Raw genomic sequence first — 11,810 nt, 5'->3', positions numbered from 1 at the left:
AACAAATCCGTATCTCTTTTCTCTAAAACATCCACGTCCTGTTAGTAGGGCCACAGCCCAACTTATAAAACTAAATATTAACTAAGTATTTAATAATTATAACTAAGCATTTAGTAATACATAATATAAATAGTACTATAAATAAATAATAAATAATTACTATTAACTCATCTGGGGGAGGGGGTCATTCTGTTTACCAGGGAATTAGTTTAGAATCCAGCTTCCAAACAGAACCTGCAGATTTTTAAGAAGTCTGGTAACTTCAATATGTACAAGATAAACTAAGCACCTTATTAATTTATATATTTGTGTGTATATATATATCATACTCACGTAATTTCATGTATGTGTGTATGTATATACACACACACACATACATATATCAATGAGAACCATGGGAGTTCTGCTTAAGCTGTCCCCAGGTGGCTGCAGTTAAGCAGAATCTGAGCCTTTCTTTCACATTTCAGCCCTACCTGCAATAAAAGCCCTCGGGGAGGAGAAGATGGATTTGCCTTCCCACCACTCTGCAGGTTTGGAGTCAATGGTCTCACCCTGCACTGAGCCCGGCAGAACAGGGACCTGGGGTAGAGAAATGGGCTCCAGTGTGGCTTTTCCCTTCTGGGTTAAATAATCCAGATTTTCCTGGGCTGAAAGGGAAGAAGTGACTGTGACTGCTGCCAGCAGGTCCCTGAGAGAGGTGTGAGCTGGCTCTGTTTGTTTCCAGTGACACACAAAGAAATAGAATATGCACACAAAAAATATCAGATTAACCCCCAGACTTAGGTTTGTGCCCAAGCCAGCAGATGCTTCTGCAGAAGGATGACCAGGTTACTGAACTGCTTCTCTCAGCAGAGCCCAGAGAAAGCCCTGCATCAGTCCAACAGCACACCAAGAGCAAACCTTTTGCTCCAGAATCCTTGAAAGCATCCTTTAGACCCACGAGGAATGAATGTTTCACCAGTCAAAGCTTAGATACTGTGGCGTTTTTTGTTGGTTTATTTTGTTGTTTATTGCATTTTTTTGTTCTTTGTTTCTTTTTCCCTTTTAAAGGAAGAAGCAAAAACTTCAGAAAGGCAAAGCTGTTTTGCATGGCTGGTTCCTTGGTAGTGACTCCTCCACCCCATGGCTCCTCACCCCCCCATCCACAGGCCAGAGACTGCCCATAAGGTAATTGCACTCCCATTTATCTCCAATCTCCTCTGTACTCAACCCAGCAGCTTTTGAGGAATATAGGTGTTTAACTGGCACCTTATCAGAGCAGAGGAGCTAGATTTATGTTGTGTAAATATTTGAAATATAAAGGATTAAAGAGTTCTTGATAGGTAGCCAGAGACTGTAACATTAAAAAAAAAAAAAAAAAAAAAAAAAAAAAAAAAAAAAGGCAGCCAATGATCTAATTGATTTATAATGCAGAAATAATCTGACAAGACTAAAGAGGATTCACAGAAGGATAAAAAACCCCCAGTTTTGCCACCTACCATGTTTTTCTTCAGCTCTTTTGTACTCTAGGTGCTCTCTTTTTCCTGAAATGAAGTGGTTTCAGCCTTCCCTTTGGGAAGCAGTAGGGACATTCCAGAAGAAATGGTAATTGTGCCCAATGCTATTTTCCATGGTCACAGTTTAGTCCTCTATTTAGCTTATAGTTTGGCTGCTTAGATCTGCAATTTCAGAAGGTTAAAGTCCCAGACAGAAAGTACTATTAGGTGCAGCTAATCAACACAAAGAATTTGAGTACATGAAAATAATAATTGTAATTTCAATGGTGCTAATACTGCAATTTGCACTGAAAAGTGAGTAAGAGAAAAAATTCTGGTAGAAAGGGTCTTCACATGTAGCAGCCACCTTTGAGCAGGACTATAGAGGGACTATACAGAAATTAGAGGGACTGGGGGAAAAAAAGATGATTGGCTAACCAGGAAAGATTTTATTTTCCAAAATCAATCTAAAATTGATTTTAGATCCAGCAACAAAGAGATAAAATGAGTCTTGCGAGAAGTCTGGCCAAGTTTGACACTGCAAAGCCTGTTAGAAAGCTCAGTAGGAAGTTCCACAGACACGGCATTAAGGTAGGCAAGGGAAAGGAACCACATTGTTCTGAATGAAACACACAGCAAAACTCATCCTGGGTTGCCCAGAACAGGGATAAATTTAATTATCTGAGCCTGGGCACAGCCTTAGCTGTCAGCAGCTCCTTGGGTAAACACCTTCTCCTGCTCCCACAGTCAGGGTCCTTTCCTCTGTGCCCTCCCTTGCACCCCCACCTTCCATCCCAGCCCCCCCACAGCAGTGTGGGGCAGGAGCACCCCTCCAGCTCTGCCAGGGGCGGCTTTATCAATCAGGAAGGCTCAGCCTCCATCCTACACAGCAAATAAAGCTCCTACACACAACCACTCCTGCAAGAATGCATCTGGAGTTGTTTTGCAGAGCCTGGAACACAGGAGCAGGGTGCTGCTGGAGAGGCAGGCAGCTCATCAGCTCCCTCCCTTCACCCCTAAGCCCCCCTTTAGACCCTACATAAACATTTTACTAATATAAATTAAACCAAATGGGTTGTACTATGATCCAGACCGAATTTATGCTGTTCTTAAACAGCACAAATGTCATTTAGCACCAAGGTGGAAAGGAATATCCCCATATAATACAGTTTAATTTCTATCTAACATGGCTTTATCTTGACCAAATCTAAAATTTACAATATGCAGTTAGAGAAATAAGCAGCAATTTGTCAAAATTTGTCAATACCTTTCAAATATTTTGAGCAAGCTACAATCAGAATGTGAATTAATCTTTTAGCTGCAGTTTCAGTAAAACTGCTCTTCCAGTTTTTAGCTTTCCACAAGCTGGGCTGAGATATGATTAAAATAACTTTAGGAAGTAGCCTGAGCAGAGCTGATTTTATTCCAGCCCTAAACACTCACCTAGGGACATAAAACTGAGCAATAAATGAGTTCCCTACAGCCACTATGACTGTGCTGCCCCAGTTCCCTAGGCAGAGCAGGCTTTGTTGTATCAGTCCCCAGACACATTACCACATGAATTTTAGTATTTCTGTGTACTGAGAGCCCTCTGGACATGCCTCAACCATCACCTGAAAGGGAAATTAAGCTTTAATTTTCCACCCCCTACCCACCATCACCTTCAGCAATGTTAACTCAAAACTGATTAAAGACAATGTTCTAGCCAGTTTTCTGCCTTCAGCTAGCTACATCCCCACAGCACTATTCTTTCACACTTTCGTATAAACATCACCAGCATTGCAGAACAGTATGGAAAGAGTTAAGGACAGCTGTAAAAGGTGCTAGAGAAATAAGCAGTCAGAAGACAAACAGAGTTCTCAGCTATTAACATTTATTAAAACGTCTGACCAAAGTAGCTTTATTCCCAAAGTTTTGTTTACAAAAGTCTAAGGATTTCCCCAGGTAGCCAGAGATTTAATAAAAGAACTGAGATGGCACTGCATTAGTGTATAGAAAGCAAAACTGGTCTACAATAGTAACCAAAAAAACAAAAACAGTTTGTGTAAAATTGAGGCTTTTAATACTTGAATGTAATTGTTAGTATCATAGGCAGAGCATTAACAAGCACGTACTTGTTTTAACTGTGTACAACATAAAAATCATTAGCTGCAATACTGACTGGCTTTGACTTTTTCTTCCCTCCCTGAGAGGCAGAACCACTCCCAACTTAAAAGCTTCTACCTGACCAGGTAGGTCATTTAAATGTGAAAGATCTCCCCAGCAGCTTCTACAGTAAATTCACTTGGCAGTTTTTCTGATCTAGGCACAGCTGGTAAGAAAATGGCCTCCTGAGATAGCTGCACTGCTTCATTTTATTCTCTGCACTTCCTCCAGCTTCTGCTGGTTTAGGAGGCTCTAATTTCAATCAGTAGTTGCTTATTACAAGCTGATTTCCAAACTCTAATAGAAGGCAGCACTGTTCAAAGCACAGAGGAACTGCCGACAGAGCGCGTACTGCAGCTTAGGCCACAGCCAGCCAAACCAAACATCCTCCACCTACACAGGAATGTTCAAGAAACCCAAAAAACCCATGGCTGCACCGAAGATGCAGTTCCTGCCAGAGAAGTTCTCATCTCCATTAGAACTTTGCTGAACCGGTCTGACCAGCTGCTTGGAAAAGTCAGCGGTTTAACTGAAAATCATGCAAAGATTTGGCAAGGTGCTTTATTATGGCAACGGGACAGCTGACTCAGTTGTGAAGTCACACACTTCCTGTTGCCTGGAGGCTACTAACAAACCTTTCTATGTGGAATTTAAGGCTCATGCTCAGATTCATTGACTGAATTTCATGTAGCACTCTAGCCCTGGCTTCACTGTTCTCTGTACATCTACACCTTCAAGCCCGTGGTATAATGCTCCAAGGTTTTACTGCAGTTAAGAGACACAGAAGGCAAGCAAAAAAAGGAGAAAAGATCCAAAGCAAACAAAGAGCATGAAAGTAAGCAGTAACAGTTCAGGATTATCCAAGCAGTACAGATGTTATGAGATCCTACATAGCAAACACACAGCTGAAAAAGGAAAACAAATGAGAATATAGATGTTACAGACAAGACAGAGCATACCAGTGTCATGGAACAATAATCCTTTAAAGATACTGAGTCCTTTTCAAAGTTACATGGGGTTGCTGTGAGGAAATGGTGTTAAAGGTTAGTAAAACAGCTGCATCATTATGCAACACAGGTCTGATTACCCATTAACTGCTTGTCTCCATTTACCAATCAAAGCAATACATTTATTCTAGAATGCCCATTTCTAACAGCTTGTTTCTAATACCCAAAAATGTTTTACCTACATTATTTACCTTGTAATAAAGTAATCTTTCAGACTAGTTACCTAGGTCCATTTCAAGGGACTGTTTGATCCAGATCTTCAGCCCCGTTGTGTAGCAGCATGGACTTATCATGTCCCTCTGGTAAAGGCAGACGTCCTGGAACACCCTTGACTCAAAAGTTTAGGAATACCACACCAAGCAGGCCAGGTACAAGTACCACTGTCCTGTTGGAAGTCAATGGAAATACTTGCCCATTTCTCTAAGCTTTGGTCATGAAATAAAACTAAGTTACTCTAATAGTGGGTCATTCAGATACTGCCTGGCATGGGTCAAAGCCTCTTTCTGAACAAAATTCTTATTTAGATATAGTATGTCTTATCATATAGATTAGAAAACTTAGATTTGTTTGAACTTGAAAAATCTACAACAGTTAATAAGTTCCCCAGAAAAGGAAATCTGTTCTGCTAGCAATTAGAAAAAATTGTGTACAAGATGTGTGGGAAACCCAGCACTTTATGTTTAAGATTCAATGTATGTTCACACTGTTTATTCTTCCCATTATAAGGTTTCCATGTTTCCATCAGTGCATCACAGAATGCACTGAAACACCATTTGTTACCTGGTATTTGTGCTATCCAATCTAGAAATAAATCTTTAAAAGAAAGCACCACAGAGTAGGTTTTTTTAGGCTTAGATTAGTTAAAATGAATCCTGTAGCTCAATTTTGCCCTACTGATCAGAATCAACATATTTTAATATTGGATTTGCAATTTCTTATTATTTTTAAGTAACAGACATCCTTTCTGATTCCACCAGGACCGTCTTATTGTTAGTTCTATTAACATTAACCCAAAAAACACAGAGACATAGCATTGAACTTTTGTTTTAATGGTCTCAAATTCTGTGACAGATTTTTGGTCATTTCCATTTTAAAAAATTTATCGATTTTAAAGACTAATAACTTAAACTGCCACGAAACAAATGGTCCACAAACATTCCTTTCCTTCTGAAGCTTTTACGATGCATTGTAATCATTAACCAGTCTTTTACTATTAAACTTAAATGGCCAATTGAGACAAACAGTTCTGAGACCGTTCTTCCACCACTGATTAAGACTGAGGTGGCAGCTGATGTACAGAATTTTCATTTAGCCTTCTGGGCCTTCTGGGCAGACTTTGTGACCTTGCCAGCTCCGCCAGCCTTCTTGTCAACTGCCTTGATGACACCAACAGCAACCGTCTGCCTCATGTCACGCACAGCAAAACGACCTGAAAACACAAACAGGTTTTATGGCTTTTGTCCAGGGATCCATACCCCACAGTGTTATCCTCACAGCAGCAATGCACAACTCAGGGTGAGTGGGCAGATGCCACTCTGTGACAGTGAACTCCATGAGACAGGGATTGAGACAATTTATCTAGAGCAAGTACCCCTGGTATTGCTGAAGTTCAGGTCCCACTTTAAGTTTTTTTTGTCTCAGCTTTTACCAGCATTTTACAGAGCATGCTACATTCCTTAACTAGAAATCAATTGCATTTTTTTCTATACAAATCAGTCTTAACTTATATTAGAAGAAAGATGCCTTACCCAGGGGAGGATAATCAGAGAAGCTCTCAACACACATGGGTTTGCCAGGGATCATATCAACGATGGCAGCATCTCCAGATTTCAGGAATTTGGGGCCATCCTCCAGCTTCTTGCCAGAACGACGATCAATCTTCTCTTTGAGCTCAGCAAATTTGCATGCAATGTGAGCAGTATGGCAATCCAGCACAGGGGCATAACCAGCACTAATTTGGCCAGGATGGTTCAGGATAATAACCTAGAAAACACCAATTGAGCAATTGAGAATACTGATGTGTCATACAGAGCCAGGGCTATCACAGTATGGGCTTTAAGCAAACGTGCCTGAAGAGCTCAAGTCTATGTCACTTTATAGCTTAAGTGCACTAGTAAGTATGAATGAGACTTCATAATGCAGACTTTGAGCATCTTTAAACAGCTGCAAGGATTACCTGTGCAGTGAAGCCTGCAGCTTCCATGGGAGGATCGTTCTTGCTGTCACCAGCAACGTTGCCACGGCGAACGTCCTTCACAGACACGTTCTTGACATTGAAGCCAACGTTATCACCAGGCAGAGCTTCACTCAGGGCTTCGTGATGCATCTCAACAGATTTTACTTCAGTTGTAACGTTGACAGGGGCAAATGTAACCACCATGCCTGGCTTCAGAACACCAGTTTCCACACGGCCGACTGGGACAGTACCGATCCCTGTAGAGGAGAGGCATTATTAGTAACTCTGCTCAGAAAGTGTATACCCCTACCTGAGGAAAGGACTGATTTTTCAACAATAAAAACCGTTCTCAGGCGAACAACTGCATTTCTGTTGCTTACTCTCATTAGCTGTGAAAAAAAAAGCATTACAGAGAACACTTACCACCAATTTTGTAGACATCTTGAAGAGGCAGACGCAGGGGTTTGTCAGTCGGACGAGTTGGTGGCAGGATACAGTCCAAAGCTTCAAGCAGAGTGGTTCCACTGGCATTGCCATCCTTTCGGGTAACCTTCCACCCCTTGAACCAGGGCATCTGTAACAGAAACAAGCCCAGACATTAACTGCCTGCCAATTTTAATGGCACAAGGCTAAAAAAGACCATGTAGTTTATCTTGATATAAATCACTGTATACTACAGCAGAAAAAAAAGTTTTCAACATGCTGGGATTTGATTTTTGACCTCAGCACTTCCAATTGCAACTATTAAACCCCACATGCATGCTATTATTGCATAATACACTTTGTTAATCCTTCTAGTTTCAATTCTAAATACAAATAAATGTCAAACCTACGTTAGAGCTTGGCTCCAACATGTTGTCTCCGTTCCAACCAGAAATTGGCACAAAGGCTACAGTGTCTGGGTTGTAGCCAATCTTCTTGATGTAAGTGCTGACTTCTTTGACAATCTCTTCATATCTCTTCTGGCTGTAAGGTGGCTCGGTGGAATCCATCTTGTTGACACCAACAATCAGCTGTTTCACACCCAGGGTGTAGGCCAGAAGAGCGTGCTCACGGGTCTGCCCGTTCTTGGAAATACCAGCCTCGAACTCACCAACACCAGCAGCAACGATCAGGACAGCACAATCAGCCTTTGAAAAGAAAGGAAAACCCCTCATTATTAAGGTGGCACATGTTCGAGGTATTAAGAGAACAGCAACCAAGGATCAACCTGGTTAGAACTTTTGAAATCCTTAGCTGTTTACATACCTGAGAAGTTCCAGTGATCATGTTCTTAATGAAGTCTCTGTGTCCAGGCGCATCGATGATGGTGACATAGTATTTGCTTGTTTCAAATTTCCACAGGGAAATATCAATAGTAATACCACGCTCACGCTCAGCTTTCAGCTTGTCCAAGACCCAGGCATATTTGAAGGAACCTTTGCCCATCTGTGGATAAAAAAAAAAACAACCAACTTTTTTTTTTAAGGGTGATAATACATTTGGATTTACTTCAGAAAGATCACACGCTGTCAAAAGGACAAAATCCAAGAATAGTAAGTGGTTTAACACTGAAAAATGTTGTTGCTTGTTAAACAAGCAACAGGATACACTTGGCACTACTAGCGAGAGATGCCAATAGCTTTTCATTTTATCCTGCTGACAGCTTAGCCCTCTTGACAGCTTGTTAATTGTCCTAATGACAGATCTCTTGAGCTTAAGCTCGAATATCAAGTGTCCACTACAAATTTACCTTCTTTCCAATGCAATCCCTGCAATAATCAACAGCTCAACTGCCACTCAGCCCAATGTTCACTATCATTTTTTGGTGTGCTTATTAAGACTGAAGCACTTACTACACACAAAAGTATTATAAGCAACTTTCTAGTTTTAAACTTCAAAATCCAGTTTATTTCTTTTTTTAGAGTAAACTTCATCAGGGTAACTTCTTTAATTTTATCCTCTATAATAAAAGACCAAAGCTGGGAACTCCACTTACACTACGATTCCAGGCACGATTATTCAAATGCAGCTCTAGACTACCTTTATTTTCCCTGTTTCTACACTTCACAATTCCAGCTTTGCCAACTCTAGTAAAGGTGGATTCAGCACTTTAGTTGAACTAGAGGGAGAACTGCAACCGAACTGCCTCCCTGTGGCCACTGAGCACCTACACACTTGTACAGCGATTGGGAGTTGCTGCCAAACTGCCTCCCTGTGGCCACAGAACATTTTGCAACTGAGTTTTGAAATGAAATCTCTCGTTATTTATCACTGCGCCACCGGTATTTTCCTGAATGTCAGAGGCCCACACACCTCAGCAGCTTCCTTCTCGAACTTCTCGATGGTCCTCTTGTCGATACCACCGCATTTGTAGATGAGGTGGCCGGTGGTGGTGGACTTGCCAGAGTCGACGTGTCCGATGACGACGATGTTGATGTGGGTCTTCTCCTTTCCCATGTTGAATGTTAGTTAGGCTCTTTCTTTCGGCAAAAGAGAATCACACCTGCGAGTTCCCCACAAAAACACCGGTTACACCTCGAGGAACAGCCACGCCATCGTCGTCCCCGTCCCCGACCGCGGCGGCCCCGAGCCTAGGGAGGCCCGGGCAGGCCCGGCCTGGACGGCGGCCCCGCCCCACCGGGGGAGGGGCGGATCGGGCGGGCGCCGGCCGCGGGCCCCTGCTGCGTGCCCCTCGCCTCGCCCCCTCCCCTCGCTGCCTCCGGGCTCGAGTTACCCCCGGCGGCCGGGCAGCGGGTCGGCTGGCCCGGCGATGCTGACGGGCAGCGATGAGGGCGGGGCGGGGCCGGCCCGCTCCTTTGTGTGACTCACCCCGCCCGGGCCTCCGCGTCCTCCATTTTGTGGAGCTGGCGGCAGGCAGGAAAGGCGAGCCGCCATTTTTTCACTCGTGCCCCATCCCCCTTCCCCCACCGCGGCCCAGGCGGCGGCCCACGGACCCCAACACCGGCCCACGGGCCCCACCTCGACCGCCACGTACCGCGCGTCGCGCCGACGGCCCTACCGCCACCCTCAGGGCAGGAGCCCGGCACCTCGTGCTTCTCGCCGGCATGGCCACGCCGCTCATGGGCCCCGGCCCAGGGGGAATCGAGGGGTACGATGCGTCTCCATCTGCCCATGTGGCATCTCCTGCCCGCCCGGCTCCCTCGCCAACGCCCCCTGCCCCTCTATCCCCCTGCCCTGCCCCTCCCCCCCACCTCCCGCGCACCGCTTTGCGGTGGCGGCCACGCCCGCGCACGGCGCTCGCCAGCCCCCAGGGCACTCGGGCCCCCGGCCCTGCCCCGACCCGGCCCATGCCCCGGCCTGCCCCCCGCGGACGCGCCTCACCTGCAAGACGGCGGCAAACCCGGAGCGAAAAAGACCGACGGCGTGAACGCCGCCCCTTATATACCCTGGGTGGGGCGGGGCCTGACGCACACGTCACCACTCCCGGCGGCCCCGCGGCCCCGCCCCCCCCAGCCCCGCCCCGGCGGCCGCGCGGGCAAAGGGCGATCCCAGACCTCAGCCTGGAGCGGCACCGGAGCGGTACCCGAGCCGTACCCGAGCCCGGGTTCCTCTTCCTCTTCCCCACCGGGCAGCGGGGATGGACTCTTCCGAACCCGCGCTGTGCTGTGGCAGCAGCGCCGGCGGGGCGGAGCGGCGCCGAGCTGCGCTGGCCCCTTCCTGCGCGGGGACCGTCAGCGCCCGAGGTGACCGGGCAGGAGCGGGGTCCCTGCCTCGAAGTGACCCGGCGGGAATAGGATGGCTTCGCCCAGATGAGGCGGGTTAGCGGGAGCCCCCGGTGCTCGGCCAGGAGCTGGAGGCATGGGAGGAGAAAGTTCCGCACGTTGCATCATAGCCCAGCTAAAGAAAATCCCTGGAGAATACCCCCAGGCAAAATAATTGTTTCTTATTAGGGACACAAAAGAACTCGGTCAATGAGATGAGAAATGCCCAGTTAGTTATGCTGACTAACCCACAGTTACTTGCTTGAGTTCATGGAATACCCAAACACCCCTTCTCCAACTCGATGTTGCAGGTTATCCAGAAACACAGGTGGGGAGGCAGAACATGGCCAGTTCGTGAAGTTCACTGCACCAGACTGAGAAACAGCTTTGGCTTTAAGAAAAAGCAAGATTTTTCCTTCTTTCTTGTACCATTAGACAAGAAGGACTGACATGGCTCAGCAAACTTTGGCACAAAAATAAAAAGGCAAACCCACCTTAAGCAGAGATGTATCTGAAATGCAAACGAATTAAAGAGAATCACTTGAGCATTTAGGATACTTAAACTGCAAGGAGTGCCCACATACTGTATCTTCACTTGAGAAAACTGCAGCCCTACCAAATTATTTTTGAAATCCTGGCCATGACTGGTCACATCATCAGAAATAAAAGCCCTCGTGATTCCAATGGGTTGTTCTCTGCTTTACTCATTGATAGAAGAAAAATCCACTAAAGATTCAACATCTTCTATACCTGTGCAAGTGAAATTAAGTTGAGAAGCTGAACAAAATATTTATGTTTGTTCTTTTAAAATTATTTGCAAAGGAAACAAAGCTACTTGCTCTGTTTTCTTCAGGTACATCGTACTCCTGTGTTTTATATATATATATATATGCAACTATAATCCCATAAATTTGTTGGTGTGCTCTTCAGATTGCAGCTGTAAGGCACAGAAATAGCTTCTTGTTCAAAACCAGCAAACAACATGAATAATATAAAAAACCACCTGATGTTTCTACAGTCTCACTTGACTCCAAGTTTCTCTAGCAGAGATACCTTCAGCATCAAATTCACAACACTAATACCCATAAACTTCAAGGACTGATAAGAAAATAAAGTATTTCCACAGTATCTGGTATTTTTCCACATGCACAATAAAATTGAATAGGGTGCATTTTGTAAAAAAAGTGATTTGAAAGATGTCTTATTAGAGAAGGTGCTGGGTTTCAAATAGACCTTTTACACAAAAATCCACTTTCAAAGTAAATCGTGCAAAAACTTTCAGATGTTGTTAACCCACCAATTT

General features: G+C 44.7%; 1 protein-coding gene across 1 annotated transcript; it reads right to left on the bottom strand.

Annotated features, from left to right (window-relative positions):
* Positions 1–5,655: 5,655 nt before the first annotated feature.
* On the bottom strand, positions 5,656–10,252 carry EEF1A1 (eukaryotic translation elongation factor 1 alpha 1). Its single transcript, XM_071741546.1, has 8 exons — positions 10,128–10,252; positions 9,099–9,288; positions 8,052–8,231; positions 7,637–7,933; positions 7,227–7,377; positions 6,804–7,060; positions 6,376–6,610; positions 5,656–6,056 (listed from the first exon to the last, which is right to left on the bottom strand). Exons 2-8 carry the CDS (start codon positions 9,240–9,242, stop codon positions 5,932–5,934), a joined length of 1,389 nt encoding a protein of 462 aa, XP_071597647.1. The 5' UTR covers positions 9,243–9,288; positions 10,128–10,252; the 3' UTR covers positions 5,656–5,931.
* Positions 10,253–11,810: the final 1,558 nt, after the last annotated feature.

Source organism: Heliangelus exortis, chromosome 3, assembly GCF_036169615.1.
Source record: "Heliangelus exortis chromosome 3, bHelExo1.hap1, whole genome shotgun sequence".
NCBI lineage: Eukaryota > Metazoa > Chordata > Aves > Apodiformes > Trochilidae > Heliangelus > Heliangelus exortis.
Note: the sequence above shows the minus strand (reverse complement) of the source record. Positions and strands in the feature narration are given on the sequence as shown.